This window comes from Asterias rubens, chromosome 14, assembly GCF_902459465.1.
Source record: "Asterias rubens chromosome 14, eAstRub1.3, whole genome shotgun sequence".
Lineage (NCBI taxonomy): Eukaryota > Metazoa > Echinodermata > Asteroidea > Forcipulatida > Asteriidae > Asterias > Asterias rubens.
Genome location: NC_047075.1, coordinates 9,841,384 through 9,863,169, shown reverse-complemented (window position 1 = coordinate 9,863,169; position 21,786 = coordinate 9,841,384). Strand labels below are relative to the sequence as shown.

At 40.7% G+C, this 21,786-nt stretch overlaps 1 protein-coding gene across 2 annotated transcripts in view; it reads left to right on the top strand.

Annotated features, from left to right (window-relative positions):
• Positions 1 to 16,629, top strand: part of LOC117299286 (NACHT domain- and WD repeat-containing protein 1-like) — a 57,056-nt gene extending 40,427 nt beyond the window's left edge. For both annotated transcript variants that reach the window (XM_033782774.1, XM_033782775.1), the window contains exons 14-24: positions 237 to 395; positions 1,271 to 1,400; positions 2,073 to 2,291; positions 2,851 to 3,106; positions 3,897 to 4,194; positions 5,349 to 5,512; positions 6,633 to 7,228; positions 9,645 to 10,016; positions 11,458 to 11,623; positions 12,259 to 12,410; positions 14,753 to 16,629. In XM_033782774.1, coding sequence (XP_033638665.1) covers positions 237 to 395; positions 1,271 to 1,400; positions 2,073 to 2,291; positions 2,851 to 3,106; positions 3,897 to 4,194; positions 5,349 to 5,512; positions 6,633 to 7,228; positions 9,645 to 10,016; positions 11,458 to 11,623; positions 12,259 to 12,410; positions 14,753 to 16,291 — 4,051 coding nt within the window. In that variant the 3' untranslated portion in view covers positions 16,292 to 16,629. The remainder of the gene's footprint in view (positions 1 to 236; positions 396 to 1,270; positions 1,401 to 2,072; positions 2,292 to 2,850; positions 3,107 to 3,896; positions 4,195 to 5,348; positions 5,513 to 6,632; positions 7,229 to 9,644; positions 10,017 to 11,457; positions 11,624 to 12,258; positions 12,411 to 14,752) is intronic.
• The last annotated feature ends 5,157 nt before the right edge of the window (positions 16,630 to 21,786 follow it).

Sequence of the window (21,786 nt, the reverse complement as noted above, 5' to 3'; positions counted from 1 at the left end):
TGCTGTGTTATTATTATTATCATTAAGTAATGATAGTGTAGACACATTCGCTCAGTGAGAAGAAAAATTCTTTGATTGAGCTTTCTCTTAATGCATTACTTTCTGCGAAGGGTGAACCGGGCTTTACTTTTTTAAAGTTAATTCAAAACACATGTTTGGTTTATGGCGTTAATGAAGAAAAACAAAATTTCTGCTTCTTTCATTTATAAAAATGTGTGCTTTGCTTCAATTTTCAGCATCAAATCATTCCACGGATGTTCAGAAACACTCTTTAGTATCAAACACTACATCAGGAGCAACGCCAAACATCCGCTTGCCATCCACGGGCCATCGGGAAGTGGGAAGACGTCCATTGTTGCCAAAGCAGCTGAGCTGGTCAGGGATTGGACGAAAAGGTATGGGGTGTAAACCAATCAGCACGGAGAGTAAGATTGGAAGCTTTCCTGAAGACCAGCTGAGCACACTGTATGAAATGTTTAGGCCATACTGTGTCTCTAGACCTGGTTCTTCTCAGAACCAATATTTTTCAAAAAAGAGATAATTATTATTAAAGGCAAACAAAAAACAATATACATTTTTTTTTGTTCACCATTCGATGGTTTTAATCCCTTTGAAAATGAAGACATACAATAAAACCAACCTGTGAAAATGTAAATTTTGAAAGGTAGTAGCGATTTTTTAGATCGCTTAAAAATTGGTTTGTACTTACAAGTATATGGTCCACTGTTTGGATAAGGACTTACAAGTAGATAACAGGGCCCAACTTCATAGAGCTGCTTAGCACAAAAATTTTGCTTAGCATGAAATTTCTCCCTTGATAATAACAGGATTACCAACAAAATTTCCATTTGTTGCATATTTCTTGTTACTGGTATTCAGCTGTTGTTTGCTTATCCTGAAAATCACGTGGAAATTTTGTTGTAAATCCTGTTATTATCAAGGAAGAAATTTCATGCTAAGCAAATTTTTGTGCTTAGCAGCTTTATGAAATTGGGCCCAGGCATGCCAGGTGTGAATTGGTAAAGAGGAAATGGATAATTATTGTGGCCTCTTTAATGATTAATTAATTTCATCTAACGCAATAATAGAAACCACTGAAACGTATATAATACAAGAAAGATAGAGACAAGAGAACTGGTTGGATAAAAGGCTCTCCCAAATAGGAATTATATGTAGATAACAGGTGTGAGTTGGTTCAGGTGAAAAGGATGTATTATTCTGGCTTCCATCTTTAATGGAGCTAATGATTTGTCTCTGTATGTTCCCCCAGTGAAGAGTTGGCCGTCATCGTTCGGTTCATTGGTCTGACATCAGACTCTCATCACATCAGGAAAATCCTTACGGATATTTGCCGACAGATTTGTCATATCTATGGCCAGGATGCTTCGTCCATACCAGAGGTACTGTTACTATTTTATTGACATTAGTAATTTTAGTTTTACCGATGTGTGTTTACACTGTTATATACTCAGTACTTTTCTGAGTTCAGTGAACAAATCACAGGCCTACACATGTATTACTCGGGTGGAATTCAAACCCACGACCTTTGCAATTCTAGAGCTGTGTCTTTATTTCAGATCCGTAGTAGTAACGTGTTTTCATTTCTTTTACACATCAGTTCAAAGGCAGTGGACACTATTGGTCTTCTCACTTGGTGTATCTCAACATATGCATAAAATAACAAACATGTGAAAATTTGAGCTCAATCAGTCGTCGTAGTTGCGAGATAATAATGAAAGAAAAAAAACTCTCGTCACATCAAGTTTTGTGCTTTCAGATGCTTGATTTCGAGACCTCAAATTCTAAATCTGAAGAAAGAAAAAACACCCTTGTTGGACGAATTTGTGTGCTTTCAGATAAGAATAAAAGACTTCTAGCTAGAAGTCTTTTATTATTTTAGTGAGAAAATACCTCTTTCTCAAAAACTAACTAACTTCAGAGGGAGTCATTTTGTACTATCAACAGCTCTCCAATGCTCGTTACCAAGTCAGTTTTTAAGTTAATATTTGTTTAGAGTAACTACCAAACGTGTACCTAAAATTTAAATTGAGTGAAATTTTCTGCATTTTCAGGATTATTTTGGTCTGATGAATGATCTAGAGAATCGTTTCCGCGCGGCCTCATCTCAACGCCCCCTCGTTATCTTCCTCGATGCCCTCGATCAGCTCTCCGATGAGAACAACGCTCGCAATCTCATGTGGCTACCTAAGAATCTCCCTGAACACGTACATCTGGTGGTTACCACGGTGACCATTGAAGAGGAACAACATGAGTGCTTCAAAGTCTTAAAGGTCAGAGTTCATTTGAAAAGAAATTATACAATTTCATATATTATGCTTAACCCTTTAGCACGCAATATTAAACATAATGTCAGTCACTCCTAAATGCGCCATGAAAATTCAACCGTTTTTTGGTCGTACCCAGAAACCATCGGATAACTGTCGGTGTGATTATTTTCTTGTGTTACAAGTTGAGTTTATTTTGTAGAGGGTGAAGTTATCTTTTGAATGATTTTCATAGTTGTTTTTGTGTGCGTCACCAAATTCAAGTTTTCAGGTTGGAAACATAAGGGGATCAAACAAGTTTGAAAACGTTGTTTGCGTATGAAGTGAACGTTTGTTACTTTCCACGTAAACCCGATCCAAGTCAACATGTTCCTTTACCAATATAATAATTTTGTATAATTTATAAGTGCGTTTCATTTTGTTACTTTCTAGATGTAGGCCTACTGATCATATTGAAATCTTTCATAAAAGAGTGTGGAATAAACGTCATATTGAATAGAATTTAATTGAATATTAAGTCATGGTTTCGTTGTGACAATGATATTTTGGTTTGTTATATTTTTAGAAAGTACTCCCAGAGGCGAGTCTCCTCCCAATTCCAAACCTCAGTCCAACCGACACGTCGTTCATTCTCAGTCACCGCCTTGCCCTCAAGAATCGACGCCTGACCTCAGAGCAACGGTCTGCCGTTATGAAAGCGTGCGAGGAGAATGCCTCCCCGCTGTTTGTGACGTTAGCCGCTGACGAAGCGGCCAGATGGAACAGTCAGCTGACCGGGAGGGCGCTATTCCTACCTGGAACGCTAAAGAAGCTCGTGAATCGTAAGAACTGTTGAAAAGTTATAATTGTCTTTTTTAAAGGTGACTGAGGTACACCATGTTTATTAAATACTGTATACTTAGTATCTTCCCGAGTTTTGTGAGAAAACAAAATCCAACCGACCCAAGTTTGTCTTAGGAAAACTTGGGTCTACTTTTAATTGGTTTTCACGTAACATTTAGTAAACAAAACCTACCTGTTGTGTTGTCTTTTCTGAAAAAGATAAAATTTCCACTTGGCTGTGCCCCCAATTTCTTAAACTCTTTTATCACTTTGTTTACGTTCTATTTATATTGATATATGTTTGGTTTGTGGTTACACCATGTGTGTATCTACAAACTGTATACTTGCCAGGTAGAGTTTGTTCTTAGGGAACTGTCTTGCTTAATTCTACTATCGCGGAGTAGATTGTTCGGGTGTTCGGGAGACTTCTCAGTTCTGAAAAGCACTGTCCTGGTTATTAACTATTACCTGGGCAGATGGTATAGAAATAGTCTGGGACTACTGCTTTAGCTTATAGGATCGTAACTAACTGTACTACCGCGAGGTCAGTTCTTGGGTTGGTCTCAACGTTTCAACTAGTTTGCTCTAGTCGTCGTCAGTTTTCTAAGAACAAACTCTACCTGGCAAGTAGATACATATGTACACACATGGTGTTACCGTTAACCAAATATATTGATACCTCACCATGCAATGCCTCGAATCCTATTTATGTATATATTGGTTGAGGAATTTGGAAATAAATGTTGTTGAGTTGACGTAGTAAAACTTATAATGTTTGTTCTGAACCAGATATAATAATTCGTCTGGAATCCACCTACGGTGAGCCTCTCGTCCGACGTACCCTCGGCTACATCACAGCTTCGCAGAACGGTCTCTCCTGGTCAGAGCTAGAAGACCTCCTCTCACTGGACGATGCCGTCATGAACGACGTCGTGGCTCAGAATGGGACCTCCCTCAGGCGTCTACCCCCTGTCTTGTGGTGTCGACTACGGGCGGAATTGGAGCAGTATCTATCGCTCGGGGTCGTTGATGGGTGTTGGACTTATCGATGGCTGCACAGAGAATTCTTTGAATGTGCAACAGAAAGGTTTGTCCTTGCTCTGTCGTCATTGAAGCTTGTAACTATTCCATTGTTAAAGACAGTGGACACTATTGGCAATTGTCAAAGACTAGCCTTCACAGTTGGTGTACCTCAACATATGCATAAAATAACAAACCTGTGAAAATTTGAGCTCAATCGAACTTGCGAGATAATAATGAAAGAAAAAACACCCTTGTCACACGAAGTTGTGTGCGTTTAGATGGTTGATTTCGAGACCTCAAGTTCTAAATCTGAGGTCTCAAAATCAAATTCGTTGAAAATTACTTCTTTCTCAAAAACTATGGCACTTCAGAGGGAGCCGTTTCTCACAATGTTTTATACCATCAACCTCTCCCCATTACTCGTTACCAAGTAAGGTTTCGTGCTAATAATTATTTTGAGTAATTACCAATAGTGTCCACTTCCTTTAAGCTCGTTCGCTTTTTAATACAGAAATAATAATAACAGTATACAAACAAAATTTTATCGTGATGGCTTGTGGCTGTACATGGAACTATGCAATCCTACCCAGCTTTGTCAAGCAAGCACCCTTCCTCCTTATCATATCTATTGATAGCACACATGCATGGTTAACTTGGTTGAGGGTTCCTGACGCCATGTACAGCCAGTTGTTGACGATCTCCCTATTTTGTCAATCCATACTATAGACGATGTGACCTGTGACATCACGTGTTTACCAAAGAGCGACAGAGCCTGGACTTCCTGCAGGCACGATTTGTACACAGCCTAATGGAAGAAAATATAAAATCTTATATTTTATGGAGATTGCACTGTCTAATCATTATCAAGTTTTAATATGATGAAAGGGAGCGCATCTCAAAACTTGTCCAGCTTTTACTTTCATAACTCTTGGATTTATGTAGAAATAATGACACAAAATATCAACTTTCCCATATAGGAACAGTACAGTTTCCTGCCTGCCAGAATACTCAAAGAATACAAAAGGTCACACTTATTGTAATCAAGGTTCACATGGTCTATTTGAAGAATATAAATTTCAACCTACAGCTCCCCTAAGTTCTTTTTACGTTAAATAATTGTTCTTCTTGTAGTGCCCAAACCAAGAGTGGTCGTTAGCCTTGTTTACATAAAATATATCTTTGTTCTATAATAAACTGATGTACTTTTCTCTTCTCTAGATATCTAAAACAACGAGACAAAGCGCCCTCCTACCACTCCGCCCTGAGTGAGTTCTTCATGGGGAAGTGGGGAAACATAAAGAAACCGTTCCCTGGTAACGACGGAGGAGCGGAACGATTCGTTGATCCCATGCCGCTGGTCTGGAACCACCTCTTCCCTAATGGTAGGTTTTTGGTAAATGCTTTGCTGTTAGCGGCGTTTGTAAATTCGCCTGAAATAACCATTGACTCTCACTGCTGTGAGGGCCCAATTTCATGGCTCTCCTTTTTTTTTTACAGTGTTAAGCAATCAGCGCTTGTGGAAGAAGGGAATTCTGCCCTTCTGTCAAGCGTATTTCACAGGTTAAAGCCAGTGGACACTTTTGGTAATTGTCAAAGACTAGGCTTCACAGTTGGTGTATCTCAACATATGCATAAAATAACAAACCTGTGAAAATTTGAGCTCAATCGGTCATCGAACTTGCGAGATAATAATGAAAGAAAAAAACACCCTTGTCACACGAAGTTCTGTGCATTTAGATGGTTGATTTCGAGACCTCAAGTTCTAAACTTGAGGTCTCGAAATCAAATTCGTGGAAAATTACTACTTTCTCGAAAACGATGGCACTTCAGAGGGACCCGTTTCTCACAATGTTTTATACCATCAACCTCTCCCCATTACTCGTCACCAAGTAAGGTTTTATGCTAACAATTATTTTGAGTAATTACCAATAGTGTCCACTGCCTTTAACAGGGAATTTTGGCTTGTGCACGAGCGTACTCCACAATACTAGGCATTCAAATTGAAGATACCCAAGCCTAGATTTGTATGGACTGTGATAGGGGTAACCCTGTTTCAGCCCTAGGAGTAGGTGACAGCGGCCTCTGGACAAAAAGAATTGTAGCCCACACCTCAAAGTGGCCCTCTGACCTTGTGTGTCTGGCAACTTGCATACAAAATAAAAATTATACGCTTATACAGCTAGCGCAGAAATCTTGTGCATGCCCGTCAACAAAATTATTCATGTTTAATTACAGGGCCATCATTTGCTACAGTGCAAGCTTCAGGAATGATGCCAGGTTTCCAAACTGTTTGTGATATACAATGACTTGAATGGCATGTCCACTTTGTTTATTTGATAATTTGCATAGTGGACACATTTTTTAGTTGGTCTAAGGGAAGTCTGTGGTGGGTGGCACAGTGTATTTTGCCCAGAGTGAGTCCCGGGTGGGTCGACACACTGTGGCTACAACACTGGATAACAAACTATCAAGTTTTCTTTGTTTTGTTTTTGACTTTTTCAGGTGAATCCAAACCAGTCAACAACCTCCGCAAACTGAATGAGCTTCCTTACCACCTACTCCACTCCAACCAACTAGACAAACTCAAAACCGAAGTCCTAATCAACTACGAATGGACCCTCGCCAAACTCAAAGCCACCTCCTTACGCATCCTCCTGGACGACGTCCAAAGCGCCCTCATTGTCAAACCCAACGATTTAGAATTGCGTCTCATGAGTGACACCCTACAGCTCTCAGCGGTGGCGTTGGGGAAAGATCCCAACCAACTCGGGTCTCAGTTGATGGGACGGTTGTACAACATCATCGCAACGGACAAACCGATGTCTGTGGGGGACCCAAAGAAGTACCCGTCTGTCGCTGTGATGTTCGGAGCTTTGAACCGTAGCTCAGTGCCACTTCTCATGCCGTCTGCAACTTGTTTATCCCAACCTGGCGGGGTGTTGTTCGATCTACTTGCGGGTCATACAAGCGAGATTACGGCGGTGACCGTCTCATCGGATGGTAGCATCGCTGGAACGGCCTCGACGGATGGAACGGTGAAGATGTGGGATTTAAGGAGTCGGAAGGTTCTGAAGACTCTGCCGAAAATGGGAATGGAGGTAGGACAGAGTACAGATGGAGATGAAATAATAATAATAGTAATTTATTGATCTTATATTGCGGACTGGCCTGTTTGAGGGCGCATGACAGTAAAAATTGCAAAAGATTAAGAAAATGACATACAATAAGTGAAAAGTGAAAACCAAAGTGACATTTGAATGAGTAAAAATTTGTGTTAAAACAAGGGTTAAGATTTCTTCGATTTTAACCGGATATCTGGTACCCACCACCTTGGTGTAAGCTTGGGCGGTTCCAGAAATTTGGGGCTCGGTTCCGGTTCCGAAAAAAAGCTCGGTTCTGAGACATACCCGGTTCCAATTCAATATAAAACATAAGCCGCCCGTCCCGAGCTCACACACACACAATTGAGCCGATCTATTTTAACTGAAAATAACCAAGTTAATCAGACATCGGTCCCGAGCTCACACACACACAATTGGAGCCGATCTATTTTTAACGAAAATACCAGAAAACCCACCCCAAGTCAATCAGACATCATGCCACCGAGCACCTATTCTCCCTGCATTTAAAAAAGTCTTTGATTTAGCCGGCAGTACGTCCGTTGTGTAGCAGTGAGTCGTCTCTGTACATACAAGTGTACATGCCTGTACATGCCTGTACATGCATACAGTACTGTGTGTTTTGTGCATGGGGCAAGCTTTTATGAATATGGATATATCGGCAGTCAATCACAACGTGCTGTCTATTTGGACTTTGGACTCTGTACATGTACATGTATATGCATGAGATATACATGTATAGATGCCTATGCATTGGAGGGGGCTGTGCACTGTGTATGCAGCCACACGTGATAGTTGATACTCATGTCGGCTTGAAGCCTTTGCACACTGTGTCTGCGGTCACCGCTTTCAACATCAAGCCTCAATTTCTAGAGCCGGTTCTTCGCAGGATCGGCTCCACAGAGCCTTTTATAGTTGGGACTCTTAAAAAATCGGAACTGACAAAAGCGGGTACCCGGTTCCACAGAAGAGTGGAACCGCCGGTCCGGTTTTCAATTTGGAACCGGGTAGAACCGGGTAACCGAAGGAACCGCCCAAGCTTACCTTGGTGACCCCTCCCCCCCTCAAAATAATTCAAATAAATTCATGAAATAGAGGCAATAATATTATGGAGGCATATTCAAAAGACAAAGTCTTGTAAAGAGATGCCTTATACAACAACATAGTGGACTTCTGAACAGAACTTAAACAGAACGTAGAGACAAGGACGAGACAGGACATGTCATAATAAAGTATTGTCCTTTTAAATACACTGGACACCTTTGGTATTTGTCAAAGACCAGTCTTCACACTTGGGGTATCTCATCATATGCATAAAATAACAAACCTGTGAAAATTTAAGCTCAATCGGTCGTCGAAGTTGCAAAATAATAATGGAAGCAAGAAACACCCTTGTCAAACTAAGTTGTGAGTTTTCAGATGCTTGATTTCGAGACGTCAAGTTCTAAATCTGAGGTCTTGAAATCAAATTCGTGCAAAATTACTTCTTTCTCAAAATCTATGTTACTTCAAAGGGAGCTGTTTCTCACAATGTTTTATACCATCCAACCTCTCCCCATTACTCATAATCAAGAAAGGTTTTGTGATACTGGTTATTTTGAGTAATTACCAATAGTGTCCACTGCCTTTAAATAGCTCATGGAGACAATGACAAGACAGGACAAAGAAACAAAGCAAATGTAATAATAAAGTATTGTCCTAAAAACCTCAAGCCATTGAAACCATAGTCCTTTTGAGTAGTCGCATCTTCTTAAAGGCAGTGGACACTATTGGTAATTACTCAAAATAATTATTAGCATAAAAGCTTACTTGGTAATGAGTAATGGGGAGAGGTTGATAGTAAAAAACATTGTGAGAAACGGCTCCCTCTGAAGTGACGTAGTTTTTGAGAAAGAAGTAAATTTCCATGAATTTGATTTCGAGACCTCAGATTTAGAATTTGAGGTCTCGAAATCAAGCATCTGAAAGCACACAACACCGTCTGACAAGGGTATTTTTTCTTTCATTAATATTTCGCAACTTCGACGACCGATTGACCGATTGTTAATTTACGCATATGTTGAGATACACCAAGTATTAAGAAGACTGGTCTTTGACAATTACCAATAGTGTCCAGTGTCTTAAATGAGCCTGGAATGACCTCTCATGTATGACGATTATTCTAGTTTACAAGAATCTATTTATACTAAGTTTCACCAAACGCTACACCGGTACCGCAGGAAGAGACACAGGTACCGGAGCGAATACCGCATGTTTAGTTTTGCAATTTTCCCCAAAATTATTCAAACAGTGTCCCAGCGACTTAGAGCAAACCTTTTGATTTTTAAGCTCTATAATTGACTATTGATTTATTTATTGATCGATTGACTGATTATTACTATTATTATTATTTTAGGTGAGCATCATCCGCTTTGCCCTACGGAACCACATCCTTATTGCAGTCACATACAACAAAATCCACGTCTGGGATCTGGATAAATGTATCCTCGTCGGCACCATGGAAGAATACATCGACCCCCCAAGTATAACCATCGCTGGAGAGGACGAGCAGTACCTCTGCGCGTTCTTCAGCGGGATCAACGCCATGAGGACGTGGGAGCTTGGGGGTGGGGAGTGCTGCTTGGTGGCGGGAAGGGAGATCGCTGGGGAGGGGATACATAAGGACCAGTCGGTGTGCGTCTCCATCGGAACGTCTGGGGAGAAAGTGCTGTATGCTTTCCGGAGCGACAACAAGGCTTACGTTGTGAATGCTAAGACAGGACAGAGAGTAAGTTGTTAATAATAGTAATAATAATAATAATAAGACTTGTAATGCGCACATATCCACCCTGCTGGGTGTTCAAGGCGCAGTTAAACCAAAAAAAACAAAACATAACACAAAGAAAAACAGACACAACAAAATTAATCCTTGAAAACCTGTGACATAAGATAAGATTTGAGAAGAGACTTGAACTTTGCGGTACAAAGACAAGATCAAAGATTAAGTGGTAGAGAGTTCCAGATGCGTGGCGCGGCTGAAAAAAAAGACCTGTCACCCCATGAGTGTCGAGACTTGGGTTCAATGAGGAGAAGCATGGAACTTGGTCGAAGATTTCTTGATGGAGTGTAAACTTGAAGCAGTTCAGAAATATAGTGGGGAGCCTTGCCATTTAGAGCTTTGTGGACAATGAGCATCAGCTTGAAGATGATTCGTTGAGAGATAGGGAGCCAGTGTAGTTGTTTCAGAATGGGGGTGATAGAACAAGATTTTCTAGACAGTGTTGTTGAAAATTTTCATTTAGATTTCGTTTTTCATGTAAAAATTTAATTTTTCTTTAAATGCCAAATAATGTCAACATATCTCTTCAAGTGAATGTTTTAAATTCACGTTGCCTTGCCTCAACTTGAGCTCTTAATTTCTTGTTGTCTCTTTTTCAAGTTGTCTTGGTCGTTTTCAGAAATGTTAAACATTGTAATGTATACTTTTATTGCTACCTCTTTGTTGCGTAGTCTGGAATTGGTGCATTTAAATTATTATTATATTGTTTCAGGTTAGGGGTTGTGAAATGTGGCTAAGATCACTTCTGTTATATAATCCTACTTTTGCTTTAGAAAACACTTCATTGTCTCTCCCCAGTGTGTATGACAGACATATTAGTGTTATTTATTCGCACAGAATAATCAAGACATTTCAGATAAGAGAAATATTTCAAGGGATAATAATAATAATAATAATAATAATAATAATAGTAATAATAATAACCCGTTTTTATATAGTGCTTTTCACACCCGAAGGGCGTCTCAAAGCGCTTCACATTATTACCCCTGGTCACTGGGCCTTAAATCACTCCTTAAACCATCTCAGCTCCCTGGTGGGGAGTACGCAGCCTGTGCAACATTAAAATGCGCTACTCGGCTTAACCAATCACAAGAACCATCTCTGCCCTCACCATGCTCACAGGTACCCATTTACCCCTGGGTGGAAAGAAGAAATTATAGTTAAGTGTCTTGCTCAAGGACACAAGTGTCACGACCGGGATTCAAACTCACACTCTGCTGAACAGAAACAGCAGAGCTTGAGTTCGATGTTGTTATCCGCTTGGCCACGACACCCCATGTTTCTATCACCATCAGTAGACCGTGTAAGTTTTATGTAAGTGTGTTATCAGACAACTTTCTGCTAACCAATTTTGTACTGTTCCTTTCAACATAGTTTCTTGTTTTTATAGCTGCATGAGTTAAAAGCACCGGGTCAGGCTGCTTCTGTGACCGCTCTGGGGATCTCCAAAGATTACTACATCGTGGTGTGTCGTTATCTCTACATGAAGCTCTCTGAGATCCACCAATTGGAACTCTACGACGTCAAGACCGGAAAGTACGAACGAGCTGTCAAAGGTATGACACCCGTTTAGTCATATTACTGCATCGGTGATGTGCTCAGTGTTTTTATTTTATTTGTTTCATCTGCTTAGCATGAAATTTCTTTTCTTGATAAAAACAGTATTACCAACCAAATTTCCACGTGATTTTCAGGATAAGCAAACAACAGCTGATTACCAGTAACAAGCAATATGCAACAAATAAACATTTTGTTGGTAATCCTGTTTTTGTCAAGAAAAGAAATTTCATGCTAAGCAAATTTTCGTGCCTAGCAGCTCTATGAAATTGGGCCCTGAAAGGAATAGGGTTGTTGGAGTTGACAAAATAGTTGCATGAAATTTCTTCCTGGAAAACAACAGGATTACCAACCAAATTTCCGTTTGCTGCTTATTATAAGTTATCATACAAGCATGAGCGGAATACGGAAAAATATAGCGCTTCTGCGTCCCATATCCAACGTGACCTGACCTCGTTGTGTATGGGATGCAGACACGCTTTATTTTCCGTTATTCCACGAGCGGGCGTGTGATAACATATTTATCTTCTAGCAAACTTGGCGCGTTACATACATGTAGAACACACAACTGGTAGTGATATTAGCCCTTTGAATCTAATAATAATTGATTTGTTTGTTTTCTTTGTTTGATTAGGTTGTACTCATGACGTTGTGAACGAGCTGTACGTCAATCGTATGGGATCCCATGCTTTGTGTCTCTGCCCATCGGCACAATCCAACACCAGCCATATATCAGTCTGGAATCTAGAGACAGAAGATCACAAACATATGGCTAAACATGCACAGGTACCAGTCTACTCAATTCAATTCAGTTTATTCAGTCTCTGCCCATCGGCACAATCCAACACCAGCCATATATCAGTCTGGAATCTAGAGACAGAAGATCACAAACATATGGCTAAACATGCACAGGTACCAGTCTACTCAATTCAATTCAGTTTATTCAGTCTCTGCCCATCGGCACAATCCAACACCAGCCATATATCAGTCTGGAATCTAGAGACAGAAGATCACAAACATATGGCTAAACATGCACAGGTACCAGTCTACTCAATTCAATTCAGTTTATTCAGTCTCTGCCCATCGGCACAATCCAACACCAGCCATATATCAGTCTGGAATCTAGAGACAGAAGATCACAAACATATGGCTAAACATGCACAGGTACCAGTCTACTCAATTCAATTCAGTTTATTCAGTCTCTGCCCATCGGCACAATCCAACACCAGCCATGTATCAGTCTGGAATCTAGAGACAGAAGATCACAAACATATGGCTAAACATGCACAGGTACCAGTCTACTCAATTCAATTCAGTTTATTCAGTCTCTGCCCATCGGCACAATCCAACACCAGCCATATATCAGTCTGGAATCTAGAGACAGAAGATCACAAACATATTGCTAAACATGCACAGGTACCAGTCTACTCAATTCAATTCAGTTTATTCAGTCTCTGCCCATCGGCACATTCCAACACCAGCCATATATCAGTCTGGAATCTAGAGACAGAAGATCACAAACATATGGCTAAACATGCACAGGTACCAGTCTACTCAATTCAATTCAGTTTATTCAGTCTCTGCCCATCGGCACAATCCAACACAAGCCATATATCAGTCTGGAATCTAGAGACAGAAGATCACAAACATATGGCTAAACATGCACAGGTACCAGTCTACTCAATTCAATTCAGTTTATTCAGTCTCTGCCCATCGGCACAATCCAACACCAGCCATATATCAGTCTGGAATCTAGAGACAGAAGATCACAAACATATGGCTAAACATGCACAGGTACCAGTCTACTCAATTCAATTCAGTTTATTCAGTCTCTGCCCATCGGCACAATCCAACACCAGCCATATATCAGTCTGGAATCTAGAGACAGAAGATCACAAACATATGGCTAAACATGCACAGGTACCAGTCTACTCAATTCAATTCAGTTTATTCAGTCTCTGCCCATCGGCACAATCCAACACCAGCCATATATCAGTCTGGAATCTAGAGACAGAAGATCACAAACATATGGCTAAACATGTACAGGTACCAGTCTACTCAATTCAATTCAGTTTATTCAGTCTCTGCCCATCGGCACAATCCAACACCAGCCATATATCAGTCTGGAATCTAGAGACAGAAGATCACAAACATATGGCTAAACATGCACAGGTACCAGTCTACTCAATTCAATTCAGTTTATTCAGTCTCTGCCCATCGGCACAATCCAACACCAGCCATATATCAGTCTGGAATCTAGAGACAGAAGATCACAAACATATGGCTAAACATGCACAGGTACCAGTCTACTCAATTCAATTCAGTTTAATCAGTCTCTGCCCATCGGCACAATCCAACACCAGCCATATATCAGTCTGGAATCTAGAGACAGAAGATCACAAACATATGGCTAAACATGCACAGGTACCAGTCTACTCAATTCAATTCAGTTTATTCAGTCTCTGCCCATCGGCACAATCCAACACCAGCCATATATCAGTCTGGAATCTAGAGACAGAAGATCACAAACATATGGCTAAACATGCACAGGTACCTGTCTACTCAATTCAATTCAGTTTATTGTCCTGCCATCAGAGAGATTCTCTTGCATATCATACACGTTATAATTAAACACAAACAAAAGATAACTTACTCTGTTTAGTAAAAGTGCCGTAATTCCACTGTTGTTCCACTTAGAACTCCACTATGCGCTAATACTGTCTTTAACTGATATCCTGGTCATATCTGCAAGAAAAGTTCCTTGATTTGGACAACTTTTTCATTCTTTAAAAACTGGAAAAGCTTGGAAAGCAGTGATCACTACCTTTATTATATCAGAAAGATATATTTATGACACAAGTTTCAAATACGGGATAGTAAAACTAAACAATTTACTGGCCTCTGGGCTTGTTTAAGAAAAAGCTAACAGTTAATTGTCATAAACTGCTTTGTGTTTATTCTGGTTTTTTTACCCATACATCCGTGTATGGGTAAAAACCAAACACACTAAAAAAAAAAAAAAAAATTCTTTATCTCGATGCAAATTTAACATCTCTAATATACTGCATGTGTTTTTAAGATAAGATTAGCCAGCAACTTCAGCTAATTCTTTACCATTATTTTCCTAGATGTCTACCATGGGAGCTTGCGTTGATCTGAGCTTCTGCCTGAGTGCCTCCAGACAGGACAAAGCGTTACGCATCTGGAACATCAGTAAGAACGTCAACGACCGTGAGGGTACCGACTCCAAAAGTAAGAAACGAGAAGGAGTGTCCAGCCTCGTCCCAATGATAAACAACCCTAGGTACGTCGTCGCGAAGTCCATCGACAATGGCCCTCTGAGTGTTTGGAACGTCCTGAAAGGGAAATGCTCTGGGAATGCTGTCCGCATAGAGCGAGGTTTGGTCGACCAGCATGACGTGTTTCTGATCCGTAATCACAAAGCTGTGATCTTGTCCGACCGCGGTATGTCGTCCGTCAGCGAGAAGCCGACGCCAGTCTTCCAGACGGTCTTCATGTATAATTTGAAGCTTAAGAAGTATTACCGTAAGCTTACGGGTGTCTTTATCGTTCCGTCCCCGGCGCACGAGTACCGTCTCCTGGATGGGGAGCTCTTGCTCGGGTTATCAGAGAGCCGGGACCATCTGATCTGTTGGAGTTTAGTGACAGGGCATATTAAGTTTAGGATTAAGAGTAAGTTCAAGGAGTTGGAGAGATGGCGAGGGATGAGGCGAGATGAAGAGGAAGCCTTGAGGCAGAGAACTAAGAGAGGGACAAGTGCCAAGATGACTCCATGGGATCGGAGGTCGGAATCTCACACTGCCAGGCAGCGACGGCGGGACAGCGAATTCAGCGAAGAGAAGAAGAGGTTGGATGATTTGAGGAAGGAGAAAGAGAACGCCATCGAGCAATATGTCATGAGCAAAGATGAGAAGGTCATCGTCTGCTGTTACTTCGCTCATCACATGTGCGTCTTCGATGTTGAGACCCAGTCTCACTTACAGACGCTGGAGAATGAGAGCTCCATGCTTTATCTCTTCAACTCTGCGCTGACGCACACCGGAAGTTTCCTGGCCCATGCTAACTACGACGACTGTGCAAAGTGTAGTTACGTCACACTCTGGGACTTACAAAGCGGGCAGGTCAGGAAGCGCATCAAGAACGAGCCGAATGTTTGCTGCGTCGGGATCAACAGCGACGCAACACGTGTCTTCTTCGGTAAGGAGAGCAACATCCTCAAAATTTGGGACGTCCGACGGAAATCTACTCTCCGTAAGCTACGAGGCTACAAGGGCATGAAGCTCACGATGGAGAGCAAGATATTCATGATCGACGATGGAGCCAGGGCGATCGTCTTTGCCACTGACATCTCACTCTGGGACCTCGATCGTGGAACAATGGTAGCTCTCTTCACTCCCGATATACGCATCACATGTGTGGAAGTGGTGATGAGCGGGAAACTCATTGTGTTGGGGTTGAGAGAAAGCGCAGATCTCATCACGCTGAAACTCCGAGGGCGTGATATCAAAGCGGTTGATTTGATCTCTGGAGCTGGAGGAGAGGAACTGTTCGGTGAGACGACGGGCGACACGACAGAAGAAGAAGACGAGGAAGATGAAGAGGAGAGTGAAGTTGCGTCAAATAAAGGATCAGAACAATCCTATTAAGATCAAGTCTATTGCCCTTTTCGAAACGACGGCATGGGCTTCTGGCCCTGCTGGTTGATTTGACAATTTGCTCTTGCTTTACGTATGCGCGCACCTAGGGCTTCAGACGAGAGAACAGAGCCTCAATACGAATCCAAAGCCGAAGTCGTAGTTTGGAAATGGGCCTTTGTTATCAGAAACAAGCATGCAACTCTTCCACGGATTAACGGTTCTTAAAACAGAAATCCAAGCGCAATATGCGGCTAGTTTCAGTCTGGTTCACGGAAAATATAAGTTTGTTTTAATTTTCTGCGTTTTCTTTTTCTTCTGAAGAGTTGCATGCCTGGAGAAACGATCAAGGCTTCAGATGTTAGTTTTAAAATGTATTCATAAATACCTCAGACAGTTTCTCTATTCCTATTGGTGGAGAGTGCGTCACGTGGGTGTGTATAAACCTTTGTTTATGACCAGTAAAAAGTGTTGAAACATGGGCGTGACACGCAAGCTTGCACCTGTTCTTAGAAGACAGTTTCTTCATTCCTATTGGTCGAGAGAAACAGCTGGAACAGTTGTGCCAGATCACGCGATGCGCGCGACGCGCACAGCATTCCCTTACAAGGAGTTGTGTACCAGAGGGCGGTGGAGGGCTTTACCATTTCATAGCTGGAGGGGTGTTGTGTTGAAATAAATCATTGAACAATTATAATTTTTGCATTTATTTTACTTTTTGACCAATTTGATTTCCATTCATAAATACTTTTTGGTCAAAAAACATCAACACTTTTTGATCAAAAAGTAAAATAAATGCAACAATTTTAATTGTTCAATGATTTCTTTCAACACAACACCCCTCCAGCTATGAAATGGTAAGGCCCTCGGGTAAACAACTCCTTATAAGGGAATGATGTGCGCATGGCTTCACTTCAGACTGTTTTATTACTATCAACAGCTCCACATTACTCGTTACTAATTAAGGTTTTATGCTAATAATTATTTTGAGTATTTAAAAATAGTGTTTACTGCCTTTACCAGAGCAAATTTCTCAGGCATTAATTCATTATTGTATAGCATGTGTAAAGAAAGAGGCCATAATGAAACATCATTTGTATCTGTCAACTCACACCTGTTATCTTCAAGTAACTCCTTTTCCAGACTGTGGATTTAATTGGATCATCCACAAACCAGTAGGGCTACTGACTTGCAGATGAACTGCTGATCTCTTTGTTTAATGACCCAAGTAATTCAATGTTAACACAAACACTCACTGAAAAAGGTGGGCTCTCAGTTTTTGTGGCCAAACTTGGATATTCTTTAATGGCACTTTCCAGTAAAGTCTATGTTAAAAGATAAAATTTGCATGAAACCTATTTTTTATATAACATTGCCGATCAGAACTAACAAATTTCATGCAAATTATGCAAATTATATTGTAATCGATGATCAAAAGAAGGCACCTTGTACGCTTATTTTATAAACCTTTTGACCAATCCAAATTTGCCTCTCGCAAGCGCAGCTCAGTTCTTGTTAATAGTATGAAGAGCCTGTTGTAACAAAACAATTAAATAAACTGAAATGCCTATAATGTATTTTGATAATGTAAGCCATGTATAAACATAGTGTAGATACTGATAGTGACTTATTAATAAACCATATCAATTGTAAATCAATCAGTTTAATTCGCTTGACTTTAGTGTACAGTATTATGTTCTTCCTTTTTGTTTGTATTATTTTGCTTTGCTCTACAGAAGCAGTTCCACCATTTGGTTATACAAAAGGGCGGCCGGGACTGTATTAGTTCACGAAGTAAAAAGAAAACCACACTTTTTCGAACGATATTCTGTTCAAATATACCGTGAATCGTTTCAGATTTAGAGTAGACTTGACTCAAGTCCCAGTCCCGTGCCAGCGCCACAGAAAATAATTGTTTTCCGGGCCCCAACCTGTTCTAACTACATTTTGACGATGGGGGCGCACTTGTCTTATGTGACTCAGAGCCGTTTAGACCTTTTCGCAAATACCGGGGCGCGCGCATAAAGCTTGGAATTAGGTGCATTGTGGTCTTGCGTGTATTCAAATTTGCTCCATATATATATCCCACAATGCACCTCATTCAACAGTCTGCGCTTGCGTAATGGAATTTGCGAAAAGGTCTATGTACTTGACTGCTGGCGCGCTGTGTTTCGGACCTTACACGATCAAGGGACTTGAATCAAGTCTAGATTTAGAGGTGTAGTGATTTTGTGAGCGGATGCAGCCCCCCTCTGACTTTGTTTCTAAATTACATCATTCTAAAAATATATACTGAACAGCAAGAGGCGTACTACTACACTAAGCTCTCAAAACATTACCGCTCGCAACATTTTAAAAATACCTTGCATTTACAAGCTTCCACATTGACTCAATGCTATGTTTTTAAAGACACTGGACACTTGGTAATTGTCAAAGACTAGTCTTCACTGTTGGTGTTTCTCAACATATGCATAAAATAACTCGCCTGTGGAAATTTGAGCTCAATCGGTCGTCGAAGTTGCGAGATATTAACGAAGTTGTGTGCTTTCAGATGCTTGATTTCGAGACCTCAAATTTTAAATCTGAAATCAAATTCGTGGAAAACTACTTCTTTCTCGAAAACTACGTCACTTCAGAGGGAGCCGTTTCTCACAGTGTTTTAAACTATCAACCTCTCCCCATTACTCGTACATAGAAAGGATTTATGATAATAATTATATTAGTAATTACCAATAGTGTCCACTGCCTTTAAAACAATAACTTGTTAAACTACTTATACACTTTTACGTATGACCTGCACAAAGTCACGGCCTGTTTACACTTTGTGATCTTTCCCGAGTCGGGATTTAATGTGGAATACCCTTATAGGGTCAATATGACCCAGATTCTAGACGTAGACCGATATCAATCAACGTGGTTTTATGAAGCATTTAAACACCTCGCTTCTTATCCACATCATGAATTGATAATTTTTTTAGCCTAAATCTTTGTAAGCCCCGAAGCACACAAATATTTGTCTCGATGCAAAGGAATATCTTGTTACTGCTACCGGCCTAAGTGACGTACAACTAAATGTTATTGCAACTTATGTAAAAGATTGCTTGCTTCAAGTTTAGAAGAAATTGTGAGAAATGGCTCCCTCTGAAGTGCCATAGTTTTCGAGGAAGAAGTAATTTTCCACGAATTTGATTTCGAGACCTCAAGTTGAGAACTTGAGGTCTCGAAATCAACCATCTAAACACACACAACTTCGTGTGACACAGGTGTTTTTTTCTTTCATTATTATCTCGCAAGTTCGATGACCGATTGAGCTCAAATTTTCACAGGTTTGTTATTTTATGCATAAGTTGAAATACCCAAACTGTGAAGGCTAGTCTTTGACAATTACCAATAGTGGCCACTGCCTTTAAGAGCAACACCCTTGTTGCATTACTTAGTGTCCACTGCCTTTACAGACTGACATCAACAGGGTCCAATTTCATGGCTCTGCTTACCGTAAGCACAGAATCAGCGCTTACGGAAGCAGGGTATTATGTGCTTACGGAAAGCGTATTTCACGGGTTACCGGCGAATTTGGGCTTCTGCGCGTGCGTACTTCACGTTACCAGGCATTCTACGCTTACAAGGCTAGCGCAGAAATTCGGCGCTTGCACGTAAGCGGGGAATCGCGATCGTAAGCGCAGAATTCGGCGGTAAGCAGAGCCATGAAATTGGGCTTTGGTATACTCGCGTTCACACCAACCACGGAGAAAGGACCACGGAATTGGAGTTCGAACTTCCCGGGCAATATAGAAGTCAATGAGCCACACGAACCCTTTTTGGAGGAGGTGCGTCGCGGCATTTTACACAAGGCTGTCTTAAGATTTCCTAATAGTTTGTGTCAGCAGTGACAATATGATTAGCATATGACTGCAACGGATTAGCGGCGACGAACGTGCTTCTTTTGAAGTAAGGAAGTTCGAACCCCTTCCGTGGTCTATTTATACATGCACGCAACAACCATCGGGCTGTTAACACGTACAGTATATTGACAATCAAAAACACATCAGCCCGTAGTGGCTGTCTGAAGAATTTCCCAAAGGTTTGTGTCAGCAGTCAGAATTGACTGCAATGTATTAGCGGCAGGAATCTCTTAAGTAAGGAAGTTCGAACTCATTCTGTGGTCCTTTCTCTATCCACCAACCGTCAGGCTGTTACGTACAGTTATAGACGATCAAAAACACATTAGCCTCCGGTTAGGCTGTCTTAAAAAAAATTCAAATATTTGTGTCAGCAGTCACATAGTGACTGAAATGTATAATCGGCTGTGATCAAGTTTCTAGTGAAGAAAAGGAAGTTCGAATTCCTTCCGTGGTCCTTTCTCTATGCACCAACCATCGGGACGTCAACACGGCCTACAGTTCCATGACGAGCAAAAAACCTCGTCCCTAGTGAGGCTGTCTAAAGAGTTTCAGAAGAAATGCCAAGACTCCGCCGGAGAGGGTGAGTTAGCACCAAAGATTATAGAGCGCCGCAAGGCGCAAGATGCGGAACCGAAGCTTTATCTATTGTTGGAACGTGAAATACGCATGGGCGCCATTTCAGCAAGTGAATGTTTTGTTTCCCATTGATAGGAATGGTCATTGTCTGCACTGATCTGCACTGATCTACTGTTGTATCAAAATAGTTACTTGCCGAAATGGCGTCCAGTGGGATTTCGCATTCCAGCCCGAGCTCCGCATCTTGCTCCTTGCGGCGCTATATAATCTTTGGTTAGCACACACCGATGTAAAACTATTGGTGTTCTTTACACATAGTTGCAGTACCCGCTGCCTTCATTCAAAATTAATTAACACAAAATTAAAAAAATTCAACGTATTCGTAGATGCTTTGCTACCTCTGAAAACAAGGTTTTTTTTTTTATTGGGAGGTTTCCACAGGGCAAATAAGAAATACATGTACATTTTTTTCAGCCAGTGAAATTTTTGTTTCCAATTGGTAGATATGGTTTTAGTTTGTGATTATCGGTCATAGTAAACCGTATAAGCAAAGCGAAGGAGCATTTTATATTAGTGAAGTCATCTCGTACATGGAATGTCGGATTAAACATCTATGGTTGTGTAGAAAACCATTGTAACTTCTAACTTCAAGCAATAAAGCAAATCCTAAAAATGATGAATTGGACCGATGGTTGAGTTCCTTACTACATGATAAAATGTTATTTTCAAATCGTGCAGTTTTCCGTTAAAGGCTCTCTAGGTACTTTATGTAGGACAAAAACCACGATGTCTACAGATTTACACTAAACTTACAGTTCGTAAATAATAGTAGAAAGCTTCCCTGAATATATTACTTGCTGAGGGGCTGTAGTTTTTGAGAAATGAGTATGACAATGTCATGAAAATAATTTTTGTCTCAGTGATCATGAGACGAAAATAATTTTAGCATGTTAACATTCTCATGACATTGTTAACTCATTTCTCAAAAAAATACAGCGCCTCAAAAACTAATATTTTAAGGTACGCTTT